Consider the following 17492-nt stretch of genomic DNA (forward strand, 5'->3'; position numbering starts at 1 on the left):
TCTCATTTTTTTAAATTTACTTTTTGTATTGTATCATTTTTGTATTGCTGTAAATGTGTTAACAGCAACTCGTAAAAGAACAATATTTTGTGTTAATTTTTTGTTGTTAAGACAGAGTCTGGTTCTGTCGCCCAGGCTGGAGTGCAGTGGCACAATCTTGGTTCACTGCAAACTCTGCCACCCAGATTCAAGCGATTCTCCTGCTTCAGCCTCCGGAGTAGCTGGGACTACAGTCACACACCACCACACCTGGCTAATTTTTGTATTTTTTAGTAGAGACAGGGTTTCACCATATTGGCCAGGCTGGTCTCGAACTCCTGACCTCAAATCAAGTGAGGTCAAGAGAGCCTCTGGCTCTCCAAGTGCTGAGACTACAGGTATGAGCCACCACGCCCGACCCCACACTGTTTTGTGTATGTGTGTGGGGGGTGGGGGGGAGCTTTTTGTTTGTTTGTTTGTTTGTTTGTTTTTGAGAGGGAGCCTCCGTCTTTTACCAGGCTGGAGTGCAGTGGCGCGATCTCGGCCCAGTGCAACCTCCGACTCTCCTGTCTCAGCCTCCCTGGTAGCTGGGATTACAGATGTATGCCACCACGCCCAGCTAATTTTTGTATTTTTAGTAGAGATAGGGTTTCACCGTGTTGGCCAGGCTGGTCTCGAACTCTTGACCTCAGGTGATCTGCCTACCTCGGCCTCCCAAAGTGCTGGGATTACAGGTGTGAGCTACTGCACCTGGCTTGTTTGTTTTTTTTTTTGTTTTTTTGTTTTTTTTTTTGAGAGACTGGTTCTTGCTATGTTGCCCAGGCATGGTTTCAAACTCCTGGGCTCAGCCTCCTGAGTAGCTGGGATTACAGGCAGGTGCCACTATGCCAGGCTACCACACTGTTTTGATTACTGTAGTTACATAGTAAGTTTTGGAATCAGGAAGAATGAGTTGTCTGACTTTGTTTTTTTTTTTTTTTTTTTTTTTTTTCCAAAATTGTTTTGGCTGTTTGGGCTTCCTTGAGATGCCATATGAATTTTAGGATGGGTTTTTCTTTTCACATAGTTTTTTACTTTGGGCTACAAATCTGAATGGGATTCTGCTCAGTTATAGATAGTTTTTATTTCACCTAGGCCCTTGGATCACTGTATTTTTCTTATTTTTTGAGACGGAGTCGGGCTCTGTCACCCAGGCTGGAGTGCAGTGGCGTGATCTCTGCTGACTGCAACCTCCGCCTCCCGGGTTCAAGAAATTCTCCCTGTCTCAGCCTCCCAAGCAGCTGAGACTACAAGGCGCCTGCCACCACGCCTGGCTAATTGTTTGTATTTTTATTAGAGACAGAGTTTCACCATATTGGCCAGGCTGGGTATTTTTCTTTATGTGTTAGAAATTGTGTTGCTCTTGGCCGGGTGCAGTGGCTCATGCCTGTAACCCCAGCACTTTGGGAAGCTGTGGCAGGCAGATCACCTGAGGTCAGGAGTTCGAGACCAGCCTGGCCAACATATAGTGAAACCCCGTGTCTACTAAAGAAGACAAAAATTAGGGCCAGGGCGGTGGCTCATGCATGTAATCCCAGCGCTTTGGGAGGCCAAGCCAGGCAGATACCTGAGGTCAGGAGTTCGAGACCAGCCTGACCAATACAGTGAAACCCTGTCTCTACTAAAAATAGAAAAATTAGCCAGGTGTGGTGGCAGGCGCCTGTAATCCCACCTGCTCGGGAGGGTGAGGCAGGAGAATTGCTTGAAGCAGGGAGGCGGAGATTGCAGTGAGCCGAGATGTGCCACTGCACTCCAGCCTGGGTGACAGGGCAAGAGGCTCTGAGAAAAAAAAAAAAATTAGCTGGGCCTGGTGGCACACGCCTATAGTCCCAGCTTCTTGGGAAACTGAGACAGGAGAATTGCTTGAACCCGGGAGGTGGAGGTTGCAGTGAGACGAGGTCATGCCACTCTACTCCAGCCTGAGTGACAGAGCGAGACTCTGTCTCTCAAAGGAAAAAAAAAAAAAAAAGAAATTATGTTGCTCCATACATCTTTGCTCTTATAAATGAATCATTATGTTATGGTTGGAGCACTTTCTTCTTGTTTTAAAGTTTGTTTTCACATTTTAAAAAATTAAGATATAGAGTGAAAAGTTTCTTGTCATTGTCTTTTAACTGCCTAGTTTTAAACGCCATCACTGTTTTTCCATTTCTATCGTATTAGAGTTTCTTTATACATATACAAGCAAATGTTTATTTATTTATTTATTTTTTTGAGATGGAGTTTCACTCTTTCACCCAGGCTGGAGTGTAGTGGCGTAGTCTTGGCTCACTGAACCCTCTGCCTTCCAGTTTCAAGTGATTTTCCTGCCTCAGCCTTCCAAGTAGCTGGAATTACAGATGCCTGCCACCACGCCCGGCTAATTTTTGTATTTTTAGTAGACTGAGGTTTCTTCATGTTGGCCAGACTGGTCTTGAACTCCTGACCTCGTGATCCGCCCGCCTTAGCTTCCCAAAGTGCTGGGATTACAGGCGTGAGCCACCGGGCCTGGCATATCTATTTATTTTTAAGACAAGGTTTCATGCTGTTGCCCAGGCTGGAGTGCAGTGGTGCAGTCACAACTCACGGCAGCCTTCACTTCCTGAACTCAGGTGATTGTTCCACTTTAACCTCTGAAGTAGCTGGGACCACATGTGCGTGCCACCATGCCTAGCTAATTTTTTGTATTTTTTGTAGAGAGAGGATTTTGCCATATTGCCCATGCTGATTTTCAACTCCTGGGCTCAAGCTGTCTGCCCGCCTCAGCCTCTCGAAGTGCAGGGATTACAGGTGTGAGCCCCACACTTGGCCAATGTTAGAACTTTATTGGGAAAGAATATTTAGGCATATGGTAAAGAATATTTAGGTATATTGTAATATGTCCTGTTAACGGAAATTCTGTACTTTTCCTATTGCTTACAATTCTGCTATTTAATGATTTTCATCGCTATTATTTTGTTAACATTGAACAATTTGAGTACTACTAGTACTCGAGCTTAAAAGTACTTTAAAGTATTTAAACTTAGTTTAGGAATGCTGATTGCCTAGTTCATGAAGTCTTATTTTATAATTTCCTCTGTAATCCTGAATCTCAAACTATGGCAGAAAATCCAGGGCTCTGAGCAATATGAGTTTATTTTTCTGGAGTAAAGATCCCAGATGCTTTTCTCTGTCTTAGGCCTATTGTCTTGAAAAATGATAGTTAATTATTCTGATAGAGAGAAAACTTGGGTCTGGTCTCTTGTCCTGCCTGTCAGAGCTGCTTACTTTGTATCCACTTTTTTTTTTTTTGAGACGGAGTCTCGCTCTGTCGCCCAGGCTGGAGTGCAGTGGCGCGATCTCGGTTCACTGCAAGTGCCACCTCCCGGTTTCACTCCATTCTCCTGCCTCAGCCTCCCGAGTAGCTGGGACTACAGGCGCCCGCCACCATGCCCGGCTAATTTTTTTGTATTTTTAGTAGAGACTGGGTTTCACCGTGTTAGCCAGGATGGTCTCTATCTCCTGACCTCGTGATCCGCCCGCCTCGGCCTCCCAAAGTGCTGGGATTATAGGCGTGCGCCACCGCACCCGGCTGTAACCACTTAAATCTGCTGGTTGTGGGAAACTGCAAAGGCCTCCACATAACATTTCTTGTATGCCTACTATGTAAAGTGGTATGTAAAAGATATAAACATAGGTATGTTAGAGGATATGAAGATAAATTACAAGAAGGTGCAGTCAGTAGACTAAAGACTACATGTATTAAAAGACTGCAGCTGGGCTTGGTGGCTCACACATGTAATCCTAAGACTTTGGGAGGCTGAGGTGGGAGGACTGCTTGAGCCCAGGAGTTCGAGACCAGAGTGGGCAACAAAGTGAGACCCCATTACAAAAAATATAAGAAAAATTAGCAGGGTATGGTGGTATGTGCCTGTGGTCCCAGCTACACAGGAGGCTGACGTAAGAGAATCCCTTGAGCCCGGGAGGTCGAGGCTGCACTGAGGCATGTTTGAGCCACTTCACTCCAGCCTGGGTGACAGAGTGAGACCCTGTCTCAAAAAAATGGAATAAAATAATTATAATACTAGCTATAATATGTTTATAAATTAAGTAACTTGCGTATTAGGAACAAGTGCCCCTTAAGTAGGAATTATACCCTCATTCAGCACTTTTTACACCTTGGCTGTAAGTATGATAGGCTTACCAAATATTGAAAATTCTTTTTTTTTTTTTTGAGACAGAGTTTTGCTCTTGTTGCCCAGGCTGGAGCGCAGTGGCGCAATCTTGACTCACCGCAACCTCCGCCTCCCGGGTTCAAGTGATTCTCCTGCCTCAGCCTTCCTGAGTAGCTGAGATTACAGGCATGTGCCACCATGCCCAGCTAATTTTGTATGTTTAGTAGAGATAGGGTTTCTCCATGTTGGTCAGGCTGGTCTTGAACTTCTGACCTCAGGTGATCTGCCTGCCTCAGCCTCCCAAAGTGCTGGGATTACAGGTGTGAGCCACCGTGCCCAGCCTTTTTTTTTTTTTTTTTAGACGGAGTCTGATTGGCCCCTGCTCTCCTCCTGATTGTCCCTGTTGCCCCAAGGCCATTTTAGACAGGACTGGGCATGTTCAGGGTGGTATGGCTGTAGACCCCAGGGCCATTTTATTTTATATTTATTTATTTATTTATTTATTTATTTTTGAGACAGAGTCTGGTTGGCCCCTGCTCTCCTCCTGATTGTCCCTGTTGCCCCAAGGCCGTTTTAGACAGGACCGGGCATGTTCAGGGTGGTATGGCTATAGACCCCAGGGCCATTTTATTTATTTATTTATTTTTATTTATTTATTTATTTATTTATTTTTAGCAAGATTTTTGCTCTGTCTTCCAGGCTGGAGTGCAGTGGCGTGATCTCGGCTCACTGCAGCCTCTACCTCCTGGGTTCAAGTGATTCTCCTGCCTCAGTCTCTCAAGTAGCTGGGATTACAGGTGCCTGCCACCATGCCCAGCTAATTTTTGTGTTTTTAGTAGAGATGGGTTTCACCATGTTGGCCAGGCTGGTCTCAAATTCCTGACCTCAGGTGATCCACCTGCCTCGGCCTCTCAAAGTGCTGGGATTGCAGGTGTGAGCCACCGCGCGCAGTTGGACATTTTAACCAAAGAAAAATCAATCAGCTAGTTAACTTTCATGGAAGTATCAAAATGGTGTTGTCCAATGAAGTCTCATGTTGAATAAATTTAACTCTAATGCATTTCCACTCTACGCATCACTCTTGTTATTAAAGTTCCTGATTCTCATTTTGCCTTGGAGATGTGATAGTTTTATTTATTTATTTAGAGACAGAGCCTTGCTTTGTCACCCAGGCTGAAGTGCAGTGGCATGATCTTGGCTCACTGCAACGTCTCCACCTGGGTTCCAACGATTCTTGTGCCTCAGCCATAACATTACAAACATATAAATTTTTTCTTTTTTTTTTTTTTGAGGTAGAATTTTGCTCTGTTGCCCAGGCTGGAGTTCAGTGGCACTATCGCGGCTTACTGCAACCTCTGCCTTCCAGGTTCAAGGGATTCTTCTGCCTCAGCCTCCTGAGTAGCTTGAATTACAGGCACAGGCCACCACACCTGGCTAATTTTTGTATTTTTAGTAGAGATGGGGTTTTGCCAAGTTGGCCAGGCTGGTCTCAAACTCCTGACCTCAAGTGATCCGCCCACCTTGGCCTCCGAAAGTTCTGGGATTACAGGTGTAAACCACCACGCCTGGCCGATTTTTATGATTTTTGAATGATTGAAAAAAAATCAAGAGATTATTTTGTGACGTGAAAATTACATGAAATTCAGATTTCAGTGTTTATAAGTAAAGTTTTATTGGAAATAACTATGCTCATTTTTTTCCCATATTGTCTGTAGTTGTTTTCATGCTGCTACAATGTCAGAGTTACTAGTCACAACAAAGATGTTAAGGCCTCCAAAACCTAAAATATTTACTATCTGGCTAAAGAAAAGGCTTGCTGGGCCTGGTTTGATGGCACACATCTGTAGTTGCAACTACTTGGGAGAGGCTAAGGTGGAAGCGTTGATTGAACCCAAGAGGTTGATGCTGCAGTGAGCTGTGATCACACCACTGTACTCTAGCCTGGGTGACAGAGCAAGACCCTGTCTCAAAAAAATAAAGAAAAAGAAAATAAGCTTGCCAGTCTGTGATGTAGATGAATTCTGGTCCCAGATTAATGGTCATATTACTGGATACTCAAGCTATTCTTTTCTTTTCTTTTTTTTTTGAGACGGAGTCTCTGTTGCCCAGGCTGGAGTGCAATGGCATGATCTCGGCTCACTGTAACCTCCGCCTCCCTGGTTCAAGCGGTTCTCCTGCCTCAAGCCTCCTGAGTAGCTGGGATTACAGGTGCGTGCCACCATGTCCGGCTAATCTTTGTATTTTTTTAAGTAGAGATGGGGTTTTACCATGTTGGCCAGATTTGTCTAGAATTCCTGACCTCGTGATCCGCCTGCCTCGGCCTCCCAAAGTGCTGGAATTACAGGCATGAGCCACTGCGCCCAGTAAAAAAAGAAAAAAATTTAAAAGAATATATATATGACATTTGTAGCTCATTGTTTTAGTGACTGTATAATATTTCATTGTATGGATATACCTTAATTTACCTAATCTGTCCACTTCTGAGGAACAGTTAGGGTGTTTGCAATTTGTGTATACGTGTGCTATGATAACCAGTATTCCAGTGAAACATCCTACGTATATCTTTACACATTTAAGTATATTTGTAGGTAAAAGTTCTAGAAGTGTAATTAATGAACCAAATGTATGCACGTTTACAATTTTGTTAGACTTTAAGTTATTCTCCATAAATTTGTACCAGTTTACAACCACACCAACAGGCTATAAGAATTTCTAAAACAACTCAATTGAAATCTAAACTTGAGAGAAGTAGTGTGGCTGGCCACCAGTGAGAACTGTCTGTCTTCAAGTGCCTTTGGGAACACTTATATACCTTATTAGCATTTCCTTTCAAAAAAACAGTTGTCTTTGGATTTTGATTGTCAGGCATGTGACTACAGCCCAATTATTGGAAAGAGAAGAAGGGGGCTTTTTTTTTTCCTTTTTGAGATGGAGTTTCGTCGTCGTTACCCAGGCTGGAGTGCAATGGCGTGATCTTGGGCCCACTGCAACCTCCACCTCCCGGGTTCAAGCAATTTTCCTGCCTCAGCCTCCCAAGTTGCTGGGATTACAGGCATGTACAACCACACCCGGCTATTTTATATTTTTAGTAGAAATGGGGTTTCACCATGTTGGCCACGCTGGTCTCGAGCTCCTGACCTCAGGTGATCCGCCCACCTTGGCCTCTCAAAGTGCTGGGATTACAGGTGTGAACCACACTGTGCCTGGCAAAGGAGGCTTTTTAAAATTTTTATTTTAAGAGACAGGATCTTGCCATGTTGCCCAGGCTGGAATGCAGTGGCTATTCACAGGCATGATCACTGCAGTTTCGAACTCCTGGGTCAAGCAATCCGCTAGCCTCAGTTTCCCAAGTAGCTGGAATTGCAGGTGTGTGCACCATCACACCCAGCTGGAGTATACATTTTAAGATAAAAACTGTCTTCTTTGAAATGTTCCTCAAATGTCTCAACTTTTAGTCTAAGTGTAAAAGTTTTGATAATCTGATTTCTTGTCCTCACAATTTTTAAAAATCAGGGGCAACTTCAGGAGTAAGGAGCATGTACGGTTCCTAGTTGAGCTTCTAATTGGCAGAGGCAGAGAGCCAAACACAGCTACATCAGCAGGGTCATACTGTTTTCAGGGAATGGAGATGTTAAGGCAGGTAAGGGCAAATTCCTAATAAAAGTTAGATTTCTTTGCTGACTGATTTTCTTGCTCTAATAGGTCACTTGTCTTTCTCCTCATCTCATTTCTCTGCTTTTACAGTGAAGGTGATTATTTTATTCAGTAGATTTAGGTTTTGTTCAGTGAATTTAGAACTTACTAGGAGGCTTTCACTTGCTCAGAGTAGGGTCAGAGTAGGAAGGTTATCTTTTTTGGTGCCTCAGCCTCCTGAGTAGCTGGGACTACAGGCGTGCACCAGCACACCTGGCTAATTTTTTTTTGTATGTTTAGTAGAGATGGGGTTTCACCGTATTGGCCAGGCTGGTCTCCAACTTCTTGCCTCAAGCAATCCTCCCACCTTGGCCTCCCGAAGTGCTGGGATTACAGGCGTGAGCCACTGTGCCCAGTCGAGATTTGAATCTTTTAAATACCTACCAGAGCTATGTGATTTGGGATTGGTATTTTTGTAGTTTATTATAATTTCTTTTTTCTTTTCTTTTTCTTTTTTTTTTTTTTTTTTTTTTTGAGACAGGCTGTTACTCTGTTGCCCAGGCCGGAATGCAGTGGTGCAGTCATAGCTCACTACAGGCTTGAACTTTGGGTTCTCGCAATCCTCTCTCTCCTTAGCCTCTCTAGTAGCTGGGACCACAGGCATGTGCTGCTACACCTGGCTAATTTTTTGTACTTTTTGTAGAGATGGGGTTTTACCATGTTGCATAGGCTGGTCTCAGACTCCTGGACTCAAGTGATTGGCCTGCCTCAGCCTCCCAGAGTGCTAGAATTATAGGCTTTAGCCACCATGCCTGGCCTGGGGTTTTTTTTTTTTTCTGTTTGTTTTTCGAGACAGGGTCTCATTATGTTGCTTGAGCCAGTCTAGAACTCCTAGCTTCAAGCCATCCTTTCGTCTAGGTCTTCCAAAGCATCGGGATTACAGGCGTGAGCCACTGTGCCAGGCTCAAGGAATGAAATATTTGAATATAGAAACATATATAGTTACTGAGGAAGTGCATCGTTTTCAGCAGTTCTTTAAAAAAATTTTTTTTTAGTATATTGGCCAACTGTCTAGCTTTGAGACCTTAACCTGTATAGCAGGAGTGGTGATTTGAATCCATTACAATATAGTTGATATTTTTAGAAGACATAAATTCTGGGTCCCTATAGAAGAAATTTTTCTTAAGCAGAAACTTACACTTTAGAGAGCAATATAATGTAGTTTTGACTTTTTGTGGAAAATATTTACTTAGTCTCTCATCAGTTATTTTCCTGAGAAGCACTAATCTTTCTCTTGCACCCACATTGGGTGGTCTGAGATACTTAGCACCAAAAGTCAAGTAATCCTATTTGAAGTAACTGTCTTTTGTTCACATTCTCCCCATCTTGCATAAGATCATTTTGTTCTCATCGTATTAGAAGAAACAGAAAAGCCAAAATCAGATGATTTGAGTACTTTTCATCTTTTCTTCTTATTTTTAAAAAACAGGTGTTTTGGCCGGGCGTGGTGGCTCACGCCTGTAATCCCAGCACTTTGGGAGGCTGAGGCGGGTGGATCACGAGGTCAGGAGATTGAGACCATCCTGGCTAACACAGTGAAACCCCGTCTCTACTAAAAATAGAAAAAATTAGCTGGGCGAGGTGGTGGGCACCTGTAGTTCCAGCTACTCAGGAGGCTGAGGCAGGAGAATGGCGTGAACCCTGGGGGGCGGAGCCTGCAGTGAGCCGAGATTGCACCACTGCACTTCAGCCTAGGTGACAGCAAGACTCCGTCTCAGAAACAAAAACAAAAACAAAAAAAAAGTGTTTTAAGAGCTATTTTAGTTCCCAAAGCCATAACCACAGTATTTTTTTAATTAACTGGAAGTATTTGTTTAACCAGTTTCTCTTTTTGAAAAGATCCTTCAAAAATGGATCTTACTAATGTTGCCTTGGATATAAAAAGCAATGAGTATAAAATCTGTAGTTTGATGACGTTTTCTCCCTTAAGAAATTTATGGATGTGTTAGCAGAATATAGCATGATCTCCTGAACTCTCTGTAGTTAATATTTCAGTCAGTATTAGGAGTTGCTTCATTGGCCTTGAACATTTTTCTGTTCATGGCTGGGCACAGTGACTCACGCCTGTAATCCCAGCACTTTGGGAGGCCAAGGCAGGCGGATCACCTGAGGTTGGGAATTCGAGACCAGCCTGACCAACATGGAGAAACCCCATGTCTACTAAAAATACAAAATTAGCTGGGTGTGGTGGTGCATGCTTGTAATCCCAGCTACTCAGGAGGCTGAGGCAGGAGAATTGCTTGAATCCGGGAGGCGGAGGTTGTGGTGAGCGGAGATCGTGCCATTGCACTCCAGCCTGGGCGACAAGAGCGAAACTCCATTTCCAAAAAAAAAGAAAAGAAAATTTTACTGTTCACTCTTACAGGCCCTCAAGCCATTCTGTTTTTATGGTCCCTCTTACTTTCCCTTTTGTTTCAGATTATCCCCTTTATCTGACCTACTTGTTGGAGTGGAGAGTCCAGTTCTTTTTTGAGTGGTGCTTTTGATTCAGGATAGGCAACTGTCTTAATATTAGGAGCCAGGATCTGTTTTATGCCTCATCTCATGCAGCTTTCTTTAATGCTATTTAGAGACTTCCTTGTTAGATGGATTTTTTTTTTAAATATATTTTTAAGAGACAGTCTCATTCTGTTGCCTAGGCTGGAGTGCAGTAGCTGTATCATAGCTTACTACAGCCTAGAACTACTGGGCTCAAGTGATCCTCCCACTTCCTCCTGAGGAGCTGGGACTACAGGCGCATGCCACAGCACCTAGCTAATTTTTTTTTTTTTTTTTGGTAAAGACAAGAGTCTTGCTATGTTGCCCAGGCTGGTCTTGAACTCCTGGGTTCAAGTGATCCTCCCACCTCAGCCTCCCAAAGTGCTGGGATTATAGGCATGAGCCACTACACCCGGCCCAGATGGATTTTTGAAGAGCCTTTCTTATCTCTAAAGTCAGAGGTATAAAAGTCTCAATGAACAGCGTACTCAGCCCTAACCTTAGCTGTGATCATCAGACTTAGACATCTTTGTAGATAAAGAGAAACAGGTAACTGAAGGTATATGGATAAAGGAAGGACCCAAATACTGCATATCTTAGATTCAAGAGTACATCATTGTATTGTCAATAAATTTTTAGTAACATGTCTCCTTTGCCCCTCAGATATCTCTGTTCTTTTCATTTTTTCTTCTTTTTTTTTATTTTTATTTTTTTGGGAGACGGGGTCTCACTCTGTTGCCCAGGCTATAGTGCAGTGGCACGATCGTGGCTCACTGCAGCCCCAATCTCTTGGGCTTAAGTGATCCTCCCACGTCAGCCTCTCAAGTAACTGGGACTACATGCATGTGCCACCACGACTGGTTGGTTCTGTACCTCGTGTACCTGACTGTCATCAGCATTAAGCCAAGGAAATACTGCCAATCTCGTTTATCAGTTTTTGTAAACTTTTTTTTTTTTTTTTGAGACGGAGTCTCGCTCTGTCACCCAGGCTGCAGTGCAGTGGCGCAATCTTGGCTCACTGCGCTCTCTGCCTCCCGGGTTCACCTGATTCTCTCATGCCTCAGCCTCCCGAGTAGCTGGGACTACAGGCACATTCCACCACACCCAGCTAATTTTTTTGTTTGTTAGTTTTTGAGATGGAGCTTCGCTCTTGTTGCCCAGGCTGCAGTGCAGTGATGCAATCTTGGTTCACCGCAACATCTGCCTCCCGGGTTCAGGGGATTCTCCTGCCTCAGCCTCCTGAGTAGCTGGGATTACAGGCATGTGCCACCACGCCTGACTAATTTTGTATTTTTAGTAGAGATGGGGTTTCTCCATGTTGGTCAGGCTGGTCTCGAGCTCCTGACCTCAGTTGATCCACCTGCCTCGGCCCCCCAAAGTGCTGGGATTACAGGCGTAAGCTACCTCGCCCAGCCTTTGTTTTTTTGAGATGGAGTCTCAACCTGTCACCCAGGCTGGAGTGCAGTGGAGCAATCTCCACTTACTGCGACCTCTGCCTCTCGGGTTCAAGCGATTCTCCTGCCTCAGCCTCCCAAGTAACTGGGACTGCAGGCGCGTGCCACCATGCCTGGCTAATTTTTTGTATTTTTAGTAGAGACGGGGTTTCACCGTGTTAGCCAGGATGGTCTCGATCTTCTGACCTCGTGATCTGCCCGTCTCGGCCTCCCAAAGTGCTAGGATTACAGGCGTGAGCCACTGTGCCTGGCCCGTAAACTTTTTTTTTAACTGAGGTATAATATACATACAGAAAAGTAGTTTAATTATAAGGTGACCACCCAGATAGAGATATAGAAGACCCAGAAGTCTTTTTTTGTTTTTTGAGACAGTCTTGCTCTGTCGCCCATGCTGGAGTTCAGTGGCATGAATTCAGCTCACTGCAACGTCTGCTTCCCAGGTTGAAGCGATTTTCTTGCCTCAGCCTCCCGAGTAGCTGGAACTGCAGGCGTGTGCCACCACACCTGGCTAATTTTTGTATTTTTAGTAGAGACGGGTTTCACCATGTTGGCCAGGCTGGTTTTGAACTCCTGACCTCAAGTGATCTGCCCGCCTCAACCTCCCAAAGTGCTGGGATTACAGGCGTAAGCCACGTGCCCAGTCCCAGAAGTCTTTTTTATGTTCTCTCCTAGTCATTACCCTCCTCCACTCCAACAGGTAGCCACTATTCTGACTTCTTCTGGTAGTATTTGTGTTCAACTACAAGCTTGAGACTTGGTTATAATTGCCACAAACCTCCTTGAAGATAAAGTCATGTTGATGGTGTTTAATATAGTGGTTCCAGTTAGTATGGGGACATTTTTGGGTTTTTTTTTTTTTTTTTTTTTTTTGAGATGGAGTCTTGTTTTGTCGCCCAGGCCAAGTGCAGTGGTGCGATCTCGGCTCACTGCAGCCTCCGCCTCCCGGGTTCAAGTGATTTTCCTGTCTCAGCCTCCTGAGTAGCTGGGATTACAGGCACCTGCCACCATGCCTGGCTGATTTTTATATTTTCAGTAGAGATGGGGTTTCACCATGTTGACCAGGCTGGTCTCGAACTCCTGACCCTGTGAGCCACCCACCTTGGCCTCCGAAGTGCTGGGATTACAGGCATGAGCCAGTGTGCCCGACCAAGAATAAACTTTTCTAAAAGTTCAGATTTACTTAGGGGGAAGGGGTAAATGTATTTTATTTTTTTTTTGAGACAGAGTCTTGCTCTGTTGCCCAGGCTGGAGTGCAGTGTTGTGATCTCAGCTCACTGCAACCTCTGCCTCCGGCAGCTCAAGCGATCCTCCCACTTCAGCCTCTTGAGTAGCTGGGACTACAGGCGTGCGCCACCCTGCCCAGCTAACTTTTTGTCTTTTTTTTTTGTAGAGACTGGGTTTCGGCATGTCACCCAGGCTGGTGTGAAACTTCTGGGCTCAAGTGATCTGCCTGCCTCAGTCTCCCAAAGTGCTGGGATTACAGATGTGAGCCGGCCCGTGTCCAGCTGGGATAAACTTTTTAAGGTGAATATTTACTGCCCTGTAAAATGATAAACCTGCCTACTATACCAAATCCTAGTAACAACTGTCAGAATTTTGACAAATCTTTATGTCACTGAATTGAAGAAAAGTGTCACTGTTTTTCCTGTAGGTTCCATGTGCTCATCAGTGCTAATGGGCAAATCTCAGCTAATAGACTGCTAGAAGTTTCCTCTAGGTAAAATCCAGACCAGATAGGTTTTTCCTCTTGGACTGTGTTTAGATACAGCTTCACAGAACTTGATCCACTCCTCTGCATGAATATTTTCTTCCCTCATTTCAATAAAGAAGATTTCTTGGCTGGGCTCAGTGGCTCACGCCTGTAATCCCAGCACTTTGGGAGGCCAGGGCGGGTGGATCATGAGGTCAGGAGTTCAAGACCAGCTTGGCCAACATTGTGAAACCCCGTCTCTACTAAAAATACAAAAATTAGCCAGGTGTGGTGGCACATGCCTGTAGTCCCAGCTACTTGGGAGGCGGAGGTAGGATAATTGCCTGAACCCGGGAGGCAGAGGTTGCAGTAAGCCAAGATGGCACAACTGCACTCCAGCTGCACTCCAGCCTGGGTGACAGAGGGAGACTGTCTCAAAAAAATTAAAAAAAGGTTTCTAACAAGTCTACTGGATACTGTCTAATGTTGGGCCCATTTTGATGACAAAATTATTTTATAATATTGTTGGACAGAAGCGATGAATGTCCAGAATTTCACATTGGCATATCTTATCCATCAATTCTGATTTTAAACTCCTTGACCATTTACTAGTCAATTGTTAGGAGCAGCTATGTATTCATGTATCCCTCTACAGTCTAGAGAGTTCTAGGTGAGTGATGCTGCTTTGACCCTGAAAGACCCCTTTACTTACCAGTTTATTTATTTTTCCCTTGGATTCAATAGGAGGGAATACTTATTAGTATATTTAATATTTGGTCAGCTAGATCTTTTTTCCTAGATATCTGATCTTTAGCCTTTAGTGTGTCTTACCTTAACTAGTGGTAGTGTTCTATATACTATAATAGTCTTGTTACCTATTTTACTCTTGAGTTTTTTGAGTGACTTATGCTGCTGCTAGCTAGGCCTGGGAACTCTGTCCCTAATTGTCTTTTCTTTTCTTTTCTTTTTTTTTTGAGACGGAGTCTCACTCTGTTGCCAGGCTAGAGTGCAGTGACATGATCTTGGCTCACTGCAACCTCCACCTCCTGGGTTTAAGCAATGCTCCTGCCTCAGCCTCCTGAGTAGCTGGGACTACAGGCATCTGCCACTGCCATGCCTGGCTAATTTTTGTATTTTTAGTAGATACGGGGTTTCACCATGTTGGCCAGGATGGTCTCGATCTCTTGACCTCATGATCCGCCCACCTCAGCCTCCCAGAGTGCTTGGATTACAGGCGTGAGCTACTGCACCCAGCCATAAACTCTGTCCCTAATTTTCATTGTGCTTATGTCTTTTAGTAATTATGTTAAATCTAGCCATTACTTTTATTTTTAAATTTTAGTCGGTTTTTGGATAGGTGATATATGCACATGGTACGGAATTCACAATTGGAAAAAGTTTACAGTAAAAAAGGACATCTCTTTCTTTGGAGACAGAACTTAATCTACTTCTTTTCCCTCCCCTCTCCCCGCCATACTTCCCTCCTCTTACCTTTCCCCTCCCCTTTTTCCTTCCCTTTGCCTCCCCCCCTCACCTCTTTTTTTTTTTTTTTCTTTTAAATGAGACAGAGAGTTTCACTCTTGTTGCCCAGGCTGGAGTGCAGTGGCACTATCTCAGCTCACTACAAACTCTGCCTCCTGGGTTCAAGCAATTCTCCTGCCGCAACCTCCCAAAGTAGCTGGGATTACAGGTGCCTGCCACCACACCTAGCTAATTTTGTATATTTTGAGTAGAGATGGGGTTTCACCGTGCTGGCCAGGCTGGTCTTCAACTGCTGACCTCAGGTGACCCACCCGCCTTGGCCTCCCAAAATGCTGGGATTACTGGCATGAACCACCACTCCCAGCTGCCTTCCCTTTTTTCTTCTCTTTCCTTTTTTTTTCACCCCTTTCTTTCCTTTCCCTTCCCTTTTTCCTTTCCTTTCTTTTCCTTTTTTATTTGTTTGTTTCTTTGAGGTGGAGTCTCGCTGTCGCCCAGGCTGGAGTGCAATGGTGCGATCTCAGCTCACTGCAACCTCCGCCTGCCAGGTTCAAGCAGTTCTCCTGCCTCAGCCTCCTGAGTAGTTGGGATTACAGGTGCCCACCACCAGACCTGGCTAATTTTTGTATTTTTAGTAGAGACGGGGTTTTGCCATGTTGGTCAGGCTGGTCTTGAACTCCTGACCTCAGGTGATCCTCCCACCTCGGCCTCCCAAAGTGCTGGGATTATGGGCGTGAGCCACTCCACCTGTCGGCACATTTTATTAAAGAAAAATTTTGCATGGTTTACTTTTCGCTGGTCTGTTCTGGCATGCTTTTAATGATACCAGAATCACCTGGCTTAACGATAGCCAGTGTACAAACTCTGTAGTATTTCCTACATGCCTTACAGTTATTGCCACTGTAATGATGGATGCCAGTTTTGGCCAACATAGTGTTTAGTACTCTATTTTGGATTTCCTTAAAGATGGGCAGTTGTTGATGAGGATGACCAATTTCACTTTAAATAAGTTGGAGCCTAGAGTTGATCAACTCCAGCCGCTTTTTCATCCTCTGCGGCCACCAGCTTTCTGTCTCAGGGTCAGGATGGCCCCCAACCAAGAGCAGCTGCCAGGCTGGCTGGGAAGCAAGAAATCCTGTTTCTTGTTCTGTCTTTTTTTTTTTTTGAGACGGAGTCTTGTTCTGTCGCCTAGGCTGGAGTGCAGTGGTGTGATCTTGGCTCACTGCAACCTCTGCCTCCTGGGTTTATGCGAATCTCCTGCCTCAGCCTCCTGAGTAGCTGGGACTACAGGCACGTGCTACCACGCCCGGCTAATTTTTTGTATTTTTAGGAGAGAGGGGGTCTCACCCTGTTAGCCAGGATGGTCTTGATCGCTTGACTTTGTGATCGCTCGCTTCGGCCTCCCATAGTGTTGGGATTACAGGCGTGAGCCACCACACCCGGCCTCTTATCTTTCTTTCTTTTTTTTTTTTTTGAGACAGAGTTTCGCTCTTGTTGCCCAGGCTGGAGTGCAATGGCGTGATCTTGGCTCACTGTAACCTCTGCCTCTTGGGTTCAAGTGATTCTCCTGCCTCAGCCTCCCGAGTGGCTGGGATTACAGGCATGCCCCCATGCCTGACTAATTTTTTGTATTTTTAGTAAAGATGAGTTTCTCCATGTTAGTCAGGCTGGTCTTGAACTCCCGACCTCAGGTGATCCGCCCACCTTGGCCTCCCAAAGTGCTGGGATTACAGGTGTGAGCCACCGCGCCCCGCTGGCCTCTTATCTTTCTATTGATAATCTAGATGTTTGTAAATTTACTGTGACTTTTTTTTTTTAATTTTTTATTCTGAAGAACTTACATACCCAAACGGAGTACAAAGTAATTAACTTTCATGTGCCCACCACAGGCTTCAAAAATTACTAACATTTTGCTATTCTTTACAGTTAATTTTAATGTTGAAAATACAGAGGACATATGAAAATAAGTAACATGTGAGTGTATTTTAAATTTGACGTTCACACATCTACAACTTTCCTCTTGCCAGCTGTTTCCTTTTATGTTGTCTCCATCTTTCTCATTAGTGTAATTATGAGGGGGGTTAATTGTGTAATTGTCTTGAAATTCTGATAACTGGATGGCTTACAAGTCTACCAAGTTTGAGTGAAGTAAATTCTGAACTTGCCCGCCCAGAGTGATTTATAATTATACATGGTACATTCTTTGTTTTTTTTTTTTTTTGGAGACGGGGTTTCGCTCTTGTTGCCCAGGCTAGAGTGCAGTGGCACGAACTTGGTTCACCAGAATGTCCGCCTGGGTTCAAGCAATTCTCCTGCCTCAGCCCGCCGAGTAGCTGGGATTACAGGGATGTGCCACCACGCCCTGCTTATTTTGTATTTTTAGTAGAGATAGGTTTTCTCCATGTTGGTCAGGCTTGTCTCGAACTCCCGACCTCAGGTGAGCCACCACACCCAGCCTGATACATTCTATTTTTATTCAATAATTAGATCTAGTTCTAGCATAGCCTGTCGAACATAGCGATTCAGTGAGGTGATTATTAAAGTGGA

The 17492-nt window shown here is 44.5% G+C and overlaps 1 protein-coding gene across 5 annotated transcripts in view; it reads left to right on the forward strand.

Annotated features, from left to right (window-relative positions):
- GATAD2B (GATA zinc finger domain containing 2B) overlaps window positions 1–17492 on the forward strand; it is a 117169-nt gene that overhangs the window by 17197 nt on the left and 82480 nt on the right. For 2 of the 5 annotated variants that reach the window (XM_054552943.2, XM_054552950.2), the window contains exon 2: window positions 6241–6359. In XM_054552943.2, coding sequence (XP_054408918.1) covers window positions 6277–6359 — 83 coding nt within the window. In that variant the 5' untranslated portion in view covers window positions 6241–6276. Of the gene's footprint in view, window positions 1–6238; window positions 6360–13166; window positions 13301–16871; window positions 16920–17492 lie in introns of those variants that run through there. The other 3 variants (XM_054552955.2, XM_024249808.3, XM_054552958.2) reach the window with 3 other exon arrangements.

This window comes from Pongo abelii, chromosome 1 (assembly GCF_028885655.2).
Source record: "Pongo abelii isolate AG06213 chromosome 1, NHGRI_mPonAbe1-v2.0_pri, whole genome shotgun sequence".
NCBI lineage: Eukaryota > Metazoa > Chordata > Mammalia > Primates > Hominidae > Pongo > Pongo abelii.